General features: G+C 53.2%; 1 protein-coding gene across 22 annotated transcripts in view; it reads right to left on the bottom strand.

Moving 5' to 3' along the window:
* The window catches only part of SUN1 (Sad1 and UNC84 domain containing 1), a 53,920-nt gene that overhangs the window by 4,248 nt on the left and 31,162 nt on the right, over window positions 1-18,510 (bottom strand). For 13 of the 22 annotated variants that reach the window (XM_045460679.1, XM_045460680.1, XM_045460676.1 and 10 more), the window contains 11 exons: window positions 17,443-17,541; window positions 16,799-16,892; window positions 15,034-15,092; window positions 14,751-14,896; window positions 14,113-14,289; window positions 11,279-11,365; window positions 10,099-10,142; window positions 8,310-8,445; window positions 6,167-6,418; window positions 5,634-5,718; window positions 2,029-2,144 (listed from right to left, as the gene is read on the bottom strand). In XM_045460679.1, the coding sequence (XP_045316635.1) occupies window positions 2,029-2,144; window positions 5,634-5,718; window positions 6,167-6,418; window positions 8,310-8,445; window positions 10,099-10,142; window positions 11,279-11,365; window positions 14,113-14,289; window positions 14,751-14,896; window positions 15,034-15,092; window positions 16,799-16,892; window positions 17,443-17,541 (1,295 nt within the window). The remainder of the gene's footprint in view (window positions 1-2,028; window positions 2,145-5,633; window positions 5,719-6,166; window positions 6,419-8,309; window positions 8,446-10,098; window positions 10,143-11,278; window positions 11,366-14,112; window positions 14,290-14,750; window positions 14,897-15,033; window positions 15,093-16,798; window positions 16,893-17,442; window positions 17,542-18,510) is intronic. The other 9 variants (XM_045460692.1, XM_045460690.1, XM_045460677.1 and 6 more) reach the window with 1 other exon arrangement.

Genomic DNA, 18,510 nt, shown 5'->3' with positions numbered 1-18,510 from the left:
AGCCCTGAAGAACGTATCTGACAATCTGAAACTTAACACGCGGCAACGACAAGATACTAGTAATACCGACGTAGTGATAAACAGACTTCTACACGGTAAACAGCCATCATAAGCAAGATCAAAAGACTAAATGCGGAAAGGCCTTCGCAACTTAAACTCCGGAGGGTGGCGATCTCCGGTATGTTAATGAGTTTCATAAAAGTTAAGGTAACCAGCACCTTAAACGAAAATAGACAAGACAAACTCATTTTTTAAAAGAAGTAAATTTAAATGGTCCTCAAACACATGAAAAGATGCTGCATGGTACGTAATAACAATAGAAACACAAATTCAAACGACAGGTGGTTACCCTTTTTCACCGAAAGGATCAACAATAACGCACGGGTTTGACAGTGTCTGTCGTTGAACCGGGGGCAGCGTCGACTCTAGCACACGCCAGTTAGAACGTGCCCCTCCGTAACCTGGCGCTGTCCAGCAGAGCCCGTCCTAGCATCTACCCTCTGACCCAGCTACCCTCTGCTGTCCCTAAGAGACACTGGCAAAATACAAAACGACACAGGCGTAGGGATATTTTTGTGAGAGAAGCCACCATGCCTGTGACGGGGGGCCTGGTGCATGCACTGTGCTGGCCAGAAAGCACCAAGTGAACGAGGCAGGGTCCCTGGCAGGCAGCTGCTCGTGAGCTGGAGCAGGAGGGGAAGGGACAGACACAGCGACACCTGTGTATTTGCTCACGCCTGTACTCAGTTTTGGTTGATCCCTCGTTCCTGATTTATGTATCCTCTGTACCTGCCCTGTGCAAATGGACTGGGACCTCAAGGGTTAAGCTCTGTGCACGGAGGGTGCCCTCACTGGGAACAGCTTCCCCAGCACCCTGGAGGGTGGCACCATTCAGTGAGCCCTGGCTGTGCCCTCTACCAAAAGGTCTGGGCCTGAGCCCTGGGGGGCTGGGGGACACTCTCTCGGCTGCCCTGCCTTGGTTGTGGAGGTAGGAGCCAGTCCTGTGTCTGCAGGCACCAGTGCCTCACGTGCAGCCTCCCCGTCCAGGTTCCCGTGTGGGTGCTCCTCACAGAGCAGTCCCTTCCTCACGCACGCCTAACACAGAGTGCCACCGATGCAGTCGGCGGAGCGGGCACGACTGCCATGGGCCAGTGTGGTACCGGGGGGATGACAGGAACATCAAGACCTCTGAACTGTTATGATGGCAAACGGCCCCACCCTGCAGCTAAGGCAGCAACTGCCGGGGTCCCGGGAGCGCCCACAAACTGGTGCAGGGGCACGTGGCCGTCCGCCCCGCGCCTGGGGGTGCGCACCCGCCGTGGGGTCCGCCCGCCTGCAGCGATGGGCATGCCGCCAGGCAGGCTGCGGCACCCGACACGCGCTCAGGACTGAAGGGAAGCCGGTCCCGCGCACCAGACCACAGCCAGGCTCCCGGGACAGCACCCGAGCTCCGAAATGTTAAGTTTACCGATACTTAAATGTTCACGGTAATTCACGAATTCTCTAAGACTGGATGTGTTTCCAAGTGAAAGACAGCTATCCTGTGCACAGTTCCCACAAAAGGAATCATTTGACCTTTCTTCAAAACTGTCATTAACACAAGGCAGCATTTCAGAACTGAAGGGAAACCAACATACAGTTGAAATTCCTCCCGAGTCTTGGGGACGGACCGTGTAAAACGGGCGCGGAGCAGCAGCGTGTGCTGAGGGCAGCCCGCGGACACCCCGGACAGAGGCAGCCGCAAATGCTGTGTGAGCACGGGCCCCCCAGGCCCCCGGGGCTCAGTCCCGCGGAGGCACCTTCCTTGAGCTGCGACCGTGTCCACCTGCTCTGCCTCTTTAAAGGCCAAGAAAGCGCGAGCTTGTCTCACGAGGGAAGGTCCTCGTGAGCGTGGCCACAGCGGAGCATCGCCTCTGCGGGGACCGCGGGGACAGACTCGCGGACGAGGGCACACGAGCACAGCGAGGGGATCAGAGGTATCGGGGTGGGGCCGGGGGCTGTGCGCAGACCCCGGGCCGGCCGGCTCACCTGGATCACGACGCGGGGGGACTGGGAGAAGTACCAGAGCGGGATCCCGAAGAGGCTGATCACTGCGGTCTTGGTCTCATACGTCTCCGAGCAGCGAGTGCTCAGGATGCTTCCACCTGAAAGCAGAGGTCGGAGCTGCCTGGGCGTCTGCACCGGCCGCCGGGAAAGCGGTCACGGGGGGCCCGTCCCCACCGCGGGGGCTCACGTGCAGGTGTCTGTGTCCACAGGGAACCCTCTACTCTATGATGGGCCCCAGGCTCGCTCACTCTTCTGCCAAGTCGGGCATTCAGAGGCTGCAGCCACTTCGGGACACAAGGGAAGCCCCGCCTGTCTGCACTACGGCGACTCTCAACGAGCTTTTGTTCCTCTTTCTAAATAAATGACAAGTCGACAGGCACCAGAGCTGCCTGACAGGTGCGTCTGCTCTCAGAGGGCCTACTGTGGACAGGCCACAGCGATGGGACACGCTCGATCAGCAGCTGCTCAGGGAACGGCGGCGGGGGGGGGGGGGGGGGGGGGTCGTGTGCTACCAGGTCCAGCTGTCTCCTTGGAGCAACACAAGTATTCTGGAGCGAGATGGCTGCACGACGCAGTGACCACGAACCCGCCACATCAGACGCTTTTCAAAGGGTGAAGCTTAGGTTATGTGAATTGTATCTCCATTAAAAAGAAGTGTTAAGGGGCGCCTGGGTGGTGCAGTCGGTTAAGCGTCCGACTTCAGCCAGGTCACGATCTCGCGGTCCGTGAGTTCGAGCCCCGCGTCGGGCTCTGGGCTGACGGCTCAGAGCCTGGAGCTTGTTTCCGATTCTGTGTCTCCCTCTCTCTCTCTGCCCCTCCCCCGTTCATGCTCTGTCTCTCTCTGTCCCAAAAATAAATAAACGTTGAAAAAAAAAATTAAAAAAAAAAAAAAAAAAAAAAAAAAAGAAGTGTTAAAAAAAAAAAAAAGAAGAAAGGTCCAGTTTGCCCCTCAACAGGAAACAGGGCAGACAGGATGCTGGTGGCAAGGCACATGAGCTGGCGTGGGGAACAACAACAAATTAAAACGTCATACAAATGCAAATACAAGCTCCCCAGAAGCTTGTATTCTAAGAGGCCGTGGCTCCCGAGTGTGGCTGTCCATCAAACCCCTCAGGACACCTACACAGGCGCGCATGTGCGGGCACTTCCCCTGACTGTGGGGGGCAGACCTGGGCGCTGGGAACTCAAACAAGAAGAGAAAGTGATTCTGACCTCACTGATCAACAGACTTGAATTTCTGAACCTTTGTATCGTGTCTTTAAATTTTTTTTTTTTTTTCAACGTTTATTTATTTTTGGGACAGAGAGAGACAGAGCATGAACGGGGGAGGGGCCGAGAGAGAGGGAGACAGAATCGGAAACAGGCTCCAGGCTCTGAGCCATCAGCCCAGAGCCCGACGCGGGGCTCGAACTCACGGACCGCGAGATGGTGACGTGGCTGAAGTCGGACGCTTAACCGACTGCGCCACCCAGGCGCCCCTGTATTGTGTCTTTAAACATCCTATTCTCACTGAAAACAAAAAGCGTCCTTAAGTACAGACACTGTAAAAAACAGAGTCGACAAATGCCTTGCGTAGTGACAGAACCTTCAGTTCAACCTCATCAAAACTGCCCAAATTCCAAATCAATGACATACAAATCTGTAAGGATTAGTTAGGCTTCTAAGAAAACAATGACCCAGCTGAATGGTTAGAAGAGCATTTGATGTCTCAGAATTGCAAACAGTTTCTTCACAAATCACTGAATTTCAAAAACGTGTTTATCACGATATTCTAGAACAGTCATTCTCAACAAAATACACACACAGAAGAGTCGACGGCCTTCCTGACTCCCATTCAGCATCAGAAGAACGTGGCGGACTTTGCTCGCAACAGAGGCTCCGGGCCAGCACGCGGCGCCGCTGCAGAGACACAGACGGCCGGCATCACGGCCGCGGCTGCAGTGGGGCCAGCGGGGACCGGGCTCCTGACCAGGGGCGGCGCTCGGGTTTCCTCAAGGGCTGGGTTAGTGTAAACCGTGTCCCTGCCGCCGTGCAGGGCTCCCCGACGCTTGCACTGGCTACCGCGTGGCAAGACCCTCTGTTTCAGGCACCTGGGTGGCGCAGTTGGTTGAGCGTCCCAGGGTGATGGGATTGAGCCCCGCGTCGGGCTCCGTGTGGGTGTGAAGCCTGTTGAAGATTCTCTCTCTCTCCCTCTGCCCCAGATCACACGCGCACACCCTCGCTCTAAAAAAGAACCCCCTAAGAGAAAATGTTGGTCTGCTAACCCTTGGTCTGCAATTCCTAGATTTTAAAAACTCAGAAAACTAAGATTTTCTCTTACACACATGGTGGCCAAACCTTCCCCGAACAGACATCATGTCACCTGGAGTCTCGACCTGTCTCGTGTGGCATGGACATAGGCCCATTTCTTCACAGAGACGCTCTGTGTTTGATCCAGGCGCTGTCCCGAACGTCCCCGAGGAGGCAGGTGACGGGAAGTGTGCGAACCACTTCACCAAACCACAATCCTCTTAAATTCTTTGTTAATTTTTTAAATTTAATTTCACTTTTTTAAGTAGGCCTCACGAAGCATGAAGCCCAACGCAGGGCTTGAACTCATCAGTTGGAGATCAAGAGTCCCACGATCTACCAACTGAGCCCACCGGGCGCCACACTAAACCGCAGTTCTTTTTTTTTTTTTTTTCAACGTTTATTTACTTTTTTTGGGACAGAGAGAGACAGAGCATGAACGGGGGAGGGGCAGAGAGAGAGGGAGACACAGAATCGGAAACAGGCTCCAGGCTCTGAGCCACCAGCCCAGAGCCCGACGCGGGGCTCGAACCCACGGACCGCGAGATCGTGACCTGGCTGAAGTCGGACGCTTAACCGACTGCGCCACCCAGGCGCCCCTAAACCGCAATTCTGTTCCTCCAAATACACCTGGGCCCTGAGCCTGGGCACGCAGCACCTCCCCGACTTAATGGACCACAATTTTCTCCTTGATGTCTTTTCGGAACCAGAACAGCATCCCCATCGCTCTACGTATTCAGCAGCCGTTTTCACGGACAGGTACCACTGGCTACTTCCTGTCTGTCATCTGTGTCCCCTACAGAGTGACAGCTCCCGTAGGGCCGGGACCCAGAACACTCCTCACACGCAGCAGGCATTTAAACATCGCTCACTGGACACCTAAACAACACGTGTTCACGTATCGAGTGCTCTCGGAAACCATTTAAAAACCGCTTTTCTGGTATCAATTACTGTACTTCACTACTTAAAAAAAAACACACCTTACAACGCAAAAGATCGTAAATACTTAAGCAATATTTCTGTGGCAGTAAACTCTGATGTAGCTAGAAAAATCTAAAAGCTACTCAAATGCCCCCAAATTGGGACTTTGCTGATGCCCACAGTTACACGGGCTCACGCCCATGGATGTGTGAGCATAAACACCAGCCTTCTGTGGGAGAACCTGACCACACGCTAAATCAAGAGCACCGGGGACTACCTAGTTCTAGCAGGTTCGGGGCCACATGGGATCGGGGCAGGTAGCAGTGGTCGCGTCTGCAAGCCCGCCAGCAGGTGACCACCGTGTTCAGTCTACTCACCACCAGACTCCAGGGCGAAGTCCACCATCCCGGTCTTATCTTGGGAATACAGCTTCAGGGCGTTGTTCACAAGGACACGCGCTTGCTGGACGGAGGCAACGTGCATTAGTGGGGGCCAAACAAGGCTCAGGTGTTGACAGAGAAATGAAGGCCCGATGTCTTACTAGAAAGGCATCTTCAGTTAACTGTAGCAGAATTCACAGGCACAGGGAGTGTCAGCCCTGCGCCAGACCACAGGGCCGCCACGTGGAGGTGGGACGGCACCACCCTTGACCCGGGGCTCACACACAGCCACGACGGTCACTGCTCCAGAGCCCAGGTCCCCAGGCAGCGGCTGACCGGCAGCGAGAGCAGCCACAGCCTGCCGACCTGGCACCCTCTCCGTACCCCACACGGCGCCAAGCACCTCTGCGACCACAACCACATCCCTGGGGGACCCTCGTCGGGTAAGACCTCAGGATCTGCCAGCTCGGTAACCAGGTCATCAGTTCCATCACGATACACGCCTCAAACATTTCCCATTGCCTACTTACCGCTTCCGTTATCCCAGAAGCCCCGGCCTCATTCGCAGCAGACGGCGCGGTCTCAGGGCCGGAGACCTGCTGTGTCACAGAAGTGTGGCGGGTGACGCTCTCCAGCACCTGCAGCTCCAAATCCCGCAACAAACCCTGCAAATCACCCTTGCTGACGAGCCGGGAAGAAAGTTTCTGTAGCAGCCATTCCAGAGAACCGCCTTGCTCATCGGAGAACATGAGCTTGAGAGTTTCTCTGACTTGGGCGTCCACCTAGTAAAATCATTAGTAAGCAGAACGTGAACTTACTGTTTTAACCAAACCATCTAAAAGCCTCATCTCTGTCACCTTAACACCTCGAAAGGACCACAAACCTTCTCCAAAACCCATAATGTAACTGTGACAACTTTCTCCCTTCACGTTAAACTCGGGGAGCTCTCCAAAAGCGTTGGAATACGTTATAGGAGGGCCGAGGGAAGGGAGGCTCCTCCAACGTGGTCGCCCTGCACGCGCCCCTCAGCAGGCACTCACTGGGGGAGTGACTCATGGGTCAGGTGCACAGAGGAAGGAGCCCCCGCTCTGCAAACTCGGTGCGGTAAGGAAGCAGTCACGTAAACAACATACGTGTGACTGTCCATGTGCCAGAAATGCCCCTGTGCTCTCGCTCTACCCGCCCTGGCTCTGTGATGGATGCGGCACGGACGGATGCACAGGAGAAAGCACAGAGTCCCACAGCAAGGCCGGGAGGCCCACCTGGCCCCCTGCACAGCTCCGCAGTGCTCCGCCCTAGGGACACCCTGCTCCCGCGTGAACGGCGGCCCTCGTTCACAGGCCACAGATGTGCCACGGCCTCCAGCCCTGCGAGCCCTCCAGCACTAACCCTGCAAGGCTCCTCACGGCCTCCGCGGTTCCGTCTGCCTGTCGCTCTCATTGCTGCCGGGGGCCCCAAGCGGGCTGCTGCCAGGTTCGGAGTATGCCTCTGTGTAACTGGCTGATATCCCAAGATCTCCCCCACGAGGGTGGAGGTACCCAGTCCCACCAGCCACAAGGAAGCCGTCTCCCTGAGTCAGTGCTGGGGGGTGGGGGTGGGTCTGTCCTCCCTCTCGCGGCCACTTTGAGGGCCAAAGGACAGGTGTTCACTTTCGTCTGCAAACCCGAGGAGTGGAAACGAGTGACCTGCTCACATGCTTCGCCCACGTCCCCACTGTCTTTGCTGTGGCCAATGCCAGGAGCTCTTTGCAGAGCAGAGATGATTTCATCAACTGTATCGCAGACACTTTTTCCCAATCTACTGTCCGACTCTGACTTACGATAGCTTTTGCCATTCAAATGTTTCTTTTTCCATTTTCATGCAGCATAAATGTCTGGATTTCCTCTTTTGCATAAAGAAACTGGGGCCTGAAACATCACCGGGATATGTGGCAACAGGAAGCTAAGCGTCAGAGTGCCGTGCGAACCTACTCTGGTGAAAAGACGTACAAAATGGCCTGCCCCCAAACCAACGTTGGCACATGGCCATCTGCACACCAAGTGTGGACAGACGCACACCTAGGTGCTAACAGAGAGCTGAGTATTAACTATTTTATGTTAAATGTTAAATGCTATTTTAAAGGTTTAAAACTTCAGATGTAGGGCGACTCATGCGGTTAAGCGTCCGACTCTTGACTTCAGCTCAGACTGTGGTCTCATTCATGGTTCGTGGGATGAAGCCGGGCATCAGGCTCTGCACTGCACTGTACTGACTGTATGGGGCCTGCCCGGGATCCTCTCTGCCCCTCCTCTGCATGCTCTCTCAAAGTAAATAAATATGTACATAAGTAAATAACTTCAGATATAATAAAAGTTCTAAAGAAAGTTGAAGTTCACGAACATAAAAGTTCAACTACAGTGTTTATTTTCTACGATAGAAGCGCCTGGGTGGCGCAGTCGGTTAAGCGTCCGACTTCGGCTCAGGTCACGATCTCGCGGCCCGTGAGTTCGAGCCCCGCGTCGGGCTCTGGGCTGATGGCTCAGAGCCTGGAGCCTGTTTCCGATTCTGTGTCTCCCTCTCTCTCTGCCCCTCCCCCGTTCATGCTCTGTCTCTCTCTGTCCCAAAAATAAATAAACGTTGAAAAAATAAATAAATAAATAAATATTTTCTATGATAAAACATTTTACAACTTGCCTTTCCGTGTATCGTGCTGACTTCCTCACAACTGGTTTTCAAATGCTGCCACCTGGACAATTCTGATCTCAGATGACCCAGCTCCAGTTCCAGCTGCTTAACCATGGAAAGGAGGTGCGGCTCTTCCTCAAGCCCACTGGGAAATCAGGAGGAGGAAGGAAGTCAGGCGTCCCCAGTCGCACGGGCTTAAAGTAAACGCGTGCGATAAACACGTGGAGGGACCCACAACCCCACAGACAAGTCAATACTGTGAACACAGTGACCTGTCCCACCTTAACACGGAAACTTAGACGTGTCAAGTCAAATCCCAAAGAGACCTTCTCCCACAGCAGTGCACGCATGAACACACAAACGTGCCCTGGTGTTCAGGTAAGATGTCTAACACATGCTACTTGGTCCCAGGGGCTGTCCGTAGCAGGAGACAGCTCTCAAAACTACTTAGTACTTAAAACCCACATCTCTAAAAGAAATAAATAGGGGCGCCTGGGTGGCTCAGTTAAGGGTCAGACTTCAGCTCAGGTCATGATCTCGCGGTCCATGAGTTCGAGCCCCACGTCGGGCTCTGAGCTGTCAGCAAGGCTTCGGATTCCGTGTCTCCCTCCCCCTCTGCCCCTGCCCCGCTCGCCACCAGGCACTCTCTCTCCCTCAAAAATAAACAGATGTGAAGAGAATCATAAATAAATAAATAAATAAATAAATTATAAAAATAAAACCTGTATCTATCTCCTCAAAACTATAAAAAAGACATCTAAAATCAGACAAATTTATCAACAACCATTACGATGTTGAACATGAAACTTTCATGCTAATGGAACAGGTAACTGAACTGAAAAACGTACGGCTTCAGAGTTTGTCTTAGTAATTCCTATTTTTATGTAGAAATTGTACATTATGACGCAAAATATCGTGATATTGTATTTGCTTAGAGGCAGCTGTGGTTGGTAAGCCACCAACACTACATGTCTCCAGGCAGGAGAGTCCGGGAAACCCATTTTAGCACCCACATATCGGCATAGCAACAAACCTTCTTGTGGAAATACAGGCTCTGAAAGGGAATTAAGATGTGCTGTTAACACTCATATCCATCCTGACGGAAGGATATATGGGGTCTAAAATAGTGATACGGGATCTAAGAGCCAGAGACAGGAAGGCGCAAAGTTAGAACTCATCGTCTGGTCCCCCACGTGGAGCCACAGGAGTGACAGGAGGGACAGAAGGGCACAGGTGTCATGTCACAAACACAAATTGGGGGGGGGGTGCACAGGGCCCACATGGATAAAATTGGAGGGTGTGGAAAACGATGTGCAGCTTCGAGCGTATCAAGGGAAGGGAATGGCGTACTTCCAGAAGAATCCAGGGGAGCCGATAAAGGTGCCAGAGAAAAGGCCGGGGCAGTGAGGACCCTAACAGCACGCCCCCAGAAACTGCTTGGGGACAGGGCTGTTTAGGCGGCCAAAACACAGCCCAGAGGTGTGGCACACGCCCCCGTCCTGTATGTGAGAAGGCCCCTTAGAAAAGGGCGGTCCTGGACGGCCAGGGGCGGCCCGCAGGAGAAGCTGCTGAGGCGGTGCGCGTCCAGGCCCAGAAGCCCACCTCCTACCGGGGCCCCGCAGGGAGCCGCTCTGTCGTCAGTGCCGCCAAGGGTCGCCCACCAAGATGCCGTGGGAGTGTGTTCACCCACAAAGCCCAGTAACTAGAGGTGTACACGGGGTCCTGCCGATGACCGCTCTGTCCCACACAACAAGGAAACACAGAAGACAAAATTTTAATTTATTCAAAATTATCCTACCTAGCTGTTCTCAGCTTGGTCTGTTCTAATTCCTTCTGGATGGCCTAAAAGTGAGAGAACGAAATCTGTTTAAATACAAGAGTTACATACTAGCATTTCATAGATCAGACACTCAATTAACCATGTGTTTCCATATGAAACTACATATATTTATCTGTGAGTTTTCCCTTTAGTTCAAAGCCCAGACCTGCCTGCTAGCTGGCAGGGGAGGGATGTTTATTTTTTCAAAGAAAACTATTAACACACACACAACGTGTATTCAGAGAGCGGTGCCTGTCACATGGGACAGCCTGATGGATTTTCCAAACAAGCAGCTCCCGTAACCAGCACCCAGGACAAGGAGTGGAACACTGCCACCACCTCTGGCAAGTCTTTTCTGAACGTGGCAGGATAAGGAACTGACAAATACACACACAAAGATGTGACGATGAACAGGGTCCGTTCAGAGACGCGGGAGCTAACGAGACCACAGCGAGTCGAGAACTGGGCCTCTTCAAACTGTAACCGAACGGAGGGGGGCGTCCTCCCGGCACAGAGCGAAGCGAAGGCCGTCCCTGCCCTCTCGCTTCCTTCTCCGGCTGCCCACCTCTCCGCAGTGCCACAGACACCCTGGTCAGCGGGTGACCTGTGCTCGCCTGGCTCCCCTGGGCCGGAACACGGCAGCTGCCCCAAGACCCCCAGGGCTGCACCACGGCTCACGCTGGGTCCGAAGGTGCCCGCTGACCCTGAATTTGAGCGCCCCATGGTCTTGCTGGCTCAGATCACTGCAAACATCCTGGCCTCCCTCCTCTGCCTTCACCAATACCTGATAATAACAGCTCTTCCACCAGAAAATTAATCTGGTCTGTCAGACACAGTCACTCTGGGGGAGGCTGTGGGACATCGAGAAGAAAGAGGGGCCCTGGAACCTGGAGAGCCGGCCACAGCTCGGTCCCCCCGCTGCCACCTGAGCTCAGGGCCCCCTCAGACACCTCAGAGTCCGTGAGGCAGACACGCTAACGCGATGAAAGGGAGCTACCAGGGGCGGGAGGCAACAGCGAGAAAGATTTTTCAGTTTTACAAAGGACAACAGCAAGCCCCCTAAAAGAGGCACTTTAAAGGCTGAGGAGCGGGACAACCGGGGCCGACCCCAATGTCCTCTCACTGCTCGGGCCACAAGTGAAAGGTCGAGAATGCAAACCTCGGATTTTTCTGTCAGCTTTCCGAGAACGTCCTCTAGGTTTGAGATTCGCGATTCGTGCTCCCGGCGGAAGGTCACGGAGTCAGTCTTGGAAAGGATTGGAAAGGAACAGGAGTGAGCACATGGGAGAGGGGTGTGGACAAGCAGCCAAGACCTGGCAGTCGTTTCTGTACAGAGCCCCAAACACTCGAGGGCGCCCGGGCCCGGCCTGGCATCCTGGGGTCCCTCAGGGTCCTCACCCCACCCCGAACCCCGGAGCTCAACACAGTCCCACTTCTCCAGATGCGAGCGAACATGTGGACGCCTTGCGACTCTCAGGGGACACCGCACGGACAGCCCCTGCCGTGTGAGCCGCTCCCAGTGAGCGCCACACAGCCAGGCGCCACACGTGACCTGGCGGGAGCACTTCCCCACCAGGCTGCGGAGCGCAAGGGCTGCACAGATGAGCTCTCCTCCGCGCTCACAACACGAGACGAGAGACAGACAGTCGCATCGCATGAGAAGCGTTTTCCAGCACAGGTGAACCCCAGAAAATGCAGTTCACACTGCACACCGGTAAATACTGGAAAACGGTGCCAGACGGACCGGTGAAATCTGTACGTATGCGAATTTACAACCTCAGTTTAATAAGATGAGCCCAGAATGCATAAAATTTGGTCATTTGTAGTACTCTAAAACTGATTCTTGGGTTTGTCGGTGGGTTTGTTGTTTTCAGCTACCATTTCTTTTCTCCACAAGAGAAGGAACCAAATCGCGGGCAAAGGAGCTCGCCACTGTGTTATCAAGGACTTCACGGTCCTCCCGCCCCGCGGTGGTGACAGTATTTCAGGCTGCCTCAGCTAGGACCACATGCGACCTGATGGGACTCTGCCCGCCCACAAGCGTTCTGCCCACGGGGCCAGCTGGGCTGCTGTAGGCGGTGCATCACGGATCCAGCCCAGCCATCTCGTGTTTCAAACCGGCATCTCCCTCGAGACGGACGCGCTTCAACCCTTCCCACTATCCCCGTCCTGTCTGCAAAGAACGGGCCAAGTTCCCATTCACCCTTCCCATCTACAAAGTTCTCACCTGGCCAACAAGAACAGACCGGTCACAACTGGGCCAGAGGGACGTGACCGAAGTCATCCCAACTTTATGGTCAAGAAAACAAAAAATAAGCAACGGCTGAGGAATCAATGAAGGACGCCAATGCTCCTTGAGCGGGTACAAACACTCCAAGCACGGCAAGCTGGGGGACAAGCTGGGGACAAGCTGGGGACAAGCGGGGGACAAGCTGGGGACAAGTGGGGGGCAAGTGGGAGACACGCTGGGGGACAAGCTGGGGGCAAGTTGGGGACAAGCTGGGGGGCACGCTGTGGGCAAGCTGGGGGGCATGCTGGGGGCAAGCAGGGGACAAATGGGGGGCAAGGTGGGGGACAAGCTGGGGGTCAAGCAAGGGACAAGCTGGGGGCAAACGGGGGACAAGCAGGGGACAAGCTGGGGGCACGCTGTGGGTAAGCGGGGGACAAGCTGGGGCAAGCGGGGGATAAGCTGGGGGGCAAGTTGGGGACTGGCAGGGGGCAAGCGGGGACAAGCAGGGGATAAGCTGGGGGCAAGTTGGGGACAAGCTGGGGAGCACGCTGGGGCAAGTGGGGACAAGCTGGGGGACAAGGTGGGGGCAAGCTGGGGGGCAAGCGGGAGATAAGCTGGGGGCAAGTTGGGGACAAGCTGGGGGGCACACTGGTGGCAAGCGGGGGTAAGCCGGGAACAAGCGGGGGGGGGGGGGGGGGGGCAAGCGGTGGGCAAGGTGGGGGGCACGCTGGGGGCAAGCAGGGGCCGTGCAGAGAAGGTGCAAACTGTGCCCTGTCACCTGAGTGTCCTCCCATGCTATCAACACATCACAATGAAAACTAGTGATGTTCCTCAGGCCAAACCAGAGTTGAGAAAAGGGTCATTCACTCCACTAACATTCCTTTTGGTCCCCATCAGGTGTGAGAAGACAGTGACTTGAAAGGTGGGTGGGGAAGGTGGTGGGCGGGGCCATGGGGTGGGCAGTGCTCCCCCGAGGCCAAGTGTGGGGGTGCTGGCACTTAGAGACAAGAGGCAGGCTTGCCCAGGGGCACGGCAGGACCAGGTTCCGCGCAGGGCCTTGGGGGTGCCCAGGCTGGAGGCCAGCGGCACCAGTGAGGGAGGGGAGATGGGCTCACGCCTTGACTCTGGTGCTGGGTGGGGAGGGGGCTCTTGGTCGAGACCAGAGACGTGAGGGAACAGCAGGTTGTTAGGGCAAGGGGCAACCCGTATTTGAAAGATTTCAATTCAAAGTATCTAAACACTGAATAAACACGCATGTTGGAACCTAAGAAAATAAACATCAGCCGTGGGGAGAGTGGACTGACAGGTCTCTCCTTGAGAATATACCAAATAAACAAGACTGTCTTCAGGGTTCCAGACAGAGAAGCAGCTACTCTTAACCGCTTGATGACCGCGAGACATTTTACATCAGACTTGAACTTTTCAAATCAGGGTTGACAGGAAGTGCAAAGCAAATCCCTACTGAGATGAAACGTCACTGAATTGTGACAGGCCATTTTCAGATTAGGACGCAGGCCAGGAGCCACCTGCAGAGTGCGGTACCCGGGCACGAGATCTCCGCGCTGCCCGCCGGAGCTCCCGGGCACGGGACAGCACACGGCTCCCAACGACCGACTGGCATGGCCACCTGTCCCCTCCGTGCCTCTCCCACTCTTCATCCCCACGAAGAGAACAGACCCTGGGGAGCTGCTGGGCACAACCTCGGAGCCCGACAGTCCGCCAGCACGTGTGGCCCCTGAAGGCCGCCCCACCGCTCTTCTAACCAGGGACAGGGTCCCGCCGCCGTCTCCGTCCATCTGGTCCACCCGCGCCTGCAGTCTCCGAAGCACAGCTGCCAGCTCTCGGAGCTTCTCGTCGTGGCCGTGACACTGTCCAGACAACGAGGCCACCTGCCTTTCCACCTCGCTCGTCGGACGCCGGGGGAAAGCCTCGCCGCCGCCCTACAACGGGGACAGAAAGTTCCAACCGCAACACAAACGGAGAACTGCGTCTGGCGTCAGATAATCTGAAGCGCAGTTTGGAGTCAAAAGCACAAACCAAACACTGCAGTGGAAGGTCCCCTAAACGCTACGGATACACAACGTGACGATGGCCGTCATCAGGGATTTTCCCCACGTGGCAGACATGGGGGGTTGTATTTTCTTCTTCATACACTCTGTATTTTCCAGAGCAGTAAACGCTGTTTTTTTTTTTTAATTAAAATTAGCGGAATGAGAAAATTTAAATAGGCATTACCCAAACTATCTCCGAACATTTAAGGAGCAAGTCTTAAGCCTTGCCTATCTGATGTTAAAACATCCTTTCTAACACAGGGCAGGGCACCCGTTCCCAGCAGCACGAAAACCTGCTGGGAGGACCACGGATGGGCAAGGCCGGAGAAGGGGGCTTCCCGGGTGGCTACCTCTGGCGGCTGGCTCAGATGAGGGGCATCAGGTGTGAAGGTGCCCTCAGGGACGTCCACCCTCTGGGTTCCGGGCGCACGTGTCCAGTTGAACACAGGGAGGCCTGACAGGAAGTGTCCCTGGCCACACAGGGACAGGCCTGCACCTGGAAGAGGAGAGGGACCAGCTGATGTGCAGACAACGCTCTGCACAGCGCGCACCGAGGTCCACAGCCCTTTCCCTCCTTTCCCCTTTACGTGTATCCGTGAATCATCTGAGGTAAGTAGGTCGAACTCTACTTACCTAGTAAAAGTAATAACGGAATGAACGAGATTAAAAACTTGCAAATGTTTCGAAGGCACCTAGGAATAAAAAGAAAAATATTACCTCGGGAAAAAGAAGGGGCAGGATCACCATTCCGTTTGACCTCTCTGCGTAATTTTATACCAAATAACCCCACTCTTATTGCAAAATGAAAGTCGACAGTATTAGAAATGCAGTTACAGCGGTCTGTCTGTCTGTTTGCAGAGTAGGCTCCACACCTAACGTGGGGCTTGGACGCATAACCCAGAGCTCCAGCGCCGCAGGCTCCCCGACTGAGCCAGCCAGGCACCCCCTCGGCGCCTACAGGGGAGCCTGTCCACAAAATGATGTCTCCTGGCCCATATTAACCATCGACTATATTCACTAACTCTTGACATGCAAGGTGCCACGCAGGGCACTAAAGAGCTTTGGTCACTAGCCACACTAAGGTCACTGGGAGCCGGAGGAACTGCCCGGTCTGGCTCCCAGTCCTGACCATCCCCCTCCCGACCTGGGTCACCCCTGTACTCTGAATGACAGTGCCTTTCCTTTCTCACAGAAGTGGTCTGAAAGATTAAATAAAAACATGAAAGCACTTTGTAAACTATTAGGTGACACAGGGGTGCCCGGACGGCTCAGTGGGTTAAGCATCCAACTCTGGATTCCAGCTCAGATCATCATCTCACAGTTGGGAGACCAAGCCCTGCATCAGGATCCTACTTAGGATCCTCTCCCTCCGCCCCTTTCCCCCTCAAAGGCATGTGCACACATGTGTGTGCCGTCTCTCTCTCAAAAATTAAGAAATAAAAATAAAGTGATATAAAATAGGCAAGACATTAATATACTGAACTATAAAAATGTAAATAGAACATAAATCATTATAAAACATCAAATCAGGGGTGCCTGGGGGCCTCAGTCCGTTAAGCGTCTGACTTAGGCTCAGGTCATGAATAAACATTAAAAAAAATAAACAAAAGAGGGGCGCCTGGGTGGCGCAGTCGGTTGACTGTCCGACTTAGGCTCAGGTCATGATCTTGCGGTCTGTGAGTTCGAGCCCTGCATCGGGCTCTGCGCTGACAGCTCAGAGCCTGGAACCTACTCCGGATTCTGTGTCTCCCTCTCTCTCTGCCCCTCCCCAACTCATGCTCTCTGTCAAAACTAAATAAACAGTAAAACAAAATAAATTAAAAAAAAAAAAAAAAAAAAAAAAACCCAAACAAAAAACCCAACAAATCAAATTATGTCCTGCAATTAGCACAAGGTCAGTATTTTATTATAAAAATTTTTTTAACGTTTAGTTTTGAGAGAGCCACAGTGCAAATGGGGGAGGGACAGAGAGAGAGGGAGACACAGAATCTGAAGCAGGTTCCAGGCTCTGAGCTGTCAGCACAGAGCCTGACGCAGGGCTCAAACTCACGAACCACGAGATCATGACCTGAGCCGAAGTCGGACACTTCACTGACTGAGCCACCCAGGCATCCCACAAAGTCAGTTCTTTAAAACACCAAGTTGAGGGGCGCCCGGGGTGCTCAGTTGGTTAAGTGTCTGACTCTTGACTTTAGCTCAGACCATGATCTCATGGTTCGTGAGTCTGAGCCCTGCATCTGGCTCTCTGCTGACAGCCTAGAGCCTACTTGGGATTCTCTCTCCCTCTCTCTCTGCCCTTCCCCCTTTGCTGTTTCTCTAAATAAATTAATTAAATGAATAAATAAATGTTAAAAAACAAACAAAAAACATTGAGTTGACATGATACTGGTTTTCTTACCTTGTAAGAAGAAACACATTCAGCCAAGAAATCAAAGTAACAAACTGGTACCATCCAATCCCTAGCCACCAGAATATTCCAGAGGCTGCCTTCCCTAAAAGAGAAAACACCAAACATTCTAAAGAAATGGTCTTTGGGAAATCAAATTCCTAAATAGACAAGTTTTCGTGAAGGCCAAAAGAGAGCACAAGGAAACGTGCAAACAAATATCACGTAAGTATGCTTAGATGAAATTAGGGATGGCGCACATTAAGATGCCGATCATCACGACAGGAATATCCATACAGTCAAACACAGGGACGTCATAAGCACAAAGCAATATGGAATGCTGACAGAGCCACAAAACAATGATAAAAGGGGGAAACCCCAAATTCATGCATTCTCAATTACAGTTAACTCAAGCAGCTAGACTTAACACAGGACACAACACAGAGGAGAAACGAAGACGCTCACACACCCTCACACACCCGAGAACACAGTGTGTTAGCACTTCTACGCAACCAAGAACGAAACATGTTATGTCAAGGATCAAAGCGCGTAGCCCTGAAACGAAACTTTCATCTGGTTAGATAAGTCATCTCTTGCAGGCGCTAGCTGCCCAAAGCCCTAGAGAGAGCGCTAACACAGAGAGCCAGAATAACCACCTGGAGCAACCACGGCCAACCAAAGGAGCGACAACAGTGTCTTCGACACAAACCATCCGGAAGCTCCAATCCTCTGCAGCATCTGTACCAAGAGGTGACCTGTGATAGACAAGATGCGTGCAAGAGGGGCACACTCAAAACTCACACCGGAAAACCAGCTCTCCATAGTTACAGTACAAGAAATGCCCACTAGGATCCATTTTACCAAGACTCTCAAATCAGTTACGTCAAGAGTCTCTTCTCAAGGAGAAGAAATGATCAACTATTTAAGTCCGAGCGAGATTCTGAAATTCAATTATGAAACGCCGCCGCGTTCACTTCCTCCCAACGCAGGGAAGGCAGACTCCCCTACAGAAAGCCCTGAGGGTGGTGGGCAGCTACCCCCACGCCCACCGCTGGAGCTAACAGATACGATCTGTGGGCACCAGCAGTTTAACGTGCTCTAGGTGAGACCACGGTGACTCCAAAACCATAGACTTGGTCTTCACTTGATCATTCTCCAAGTTAGCGCTTTCTAGTGAAAAAGTATTTTGGAATGACAAACGGCAGTACCACTGGATAACAGACTAAAATGATAGACTTCGGTTCTCAAACATCACGCATCACATAAGGCAGAAAAACTGCTGAAAGTTATATACGCATTTGCGTGTTGACTCCTGACGCTGTTAATTCCAACATGCCTGAGAGGAAAAGAAACATCGTTGAACAGGAGTTTTTAATCTATCATTTTATGTTTTATTAACAGTTAAGAGGCCATTACTTTTGAAGTTTAGCTTAAAAAAAAAACTCTAAAAAAGGTGCCCCTTTAGCAAGAAACTTAGGGCTGTAGGTTAGAAAACATGTAATTGTGCACGTACACCTCCTTGCTGCAAAGGCTCAGGACACGGCGGTCACGGGAGCGATGCACAGGGCAACGGCTCCTACTGAGCTCCACCCGGGAGGACGACCAGCCTTTCTAACCCGTCGTGTCACCTCAAGCAGGTTACTTCTCAGACGTTTAGCCTGTACTCGACACGTTCCAAAGGAGCTTTCCAACAGAGACATTCTCTGTATTGCAAGCTAAAGTCA

This window comes from Leopardus geoffroyi, chromosome E3, assembly GCF_018350155.1.
Source record: "Leopardus geoffroyi isolate Oge1 chromosome E3, O.geoffroyi_Oge1_pat1.0, whole genome shotgun sequence".
NCBI lineage: Eukaryota > Metazoa > Chordata > Mammalia > Carnivora > Felidae > Leopardus > Leopardus geoffroyi.
This window is presented reverse-complemented; position numbering and strand designations above follow the sequence as displayed.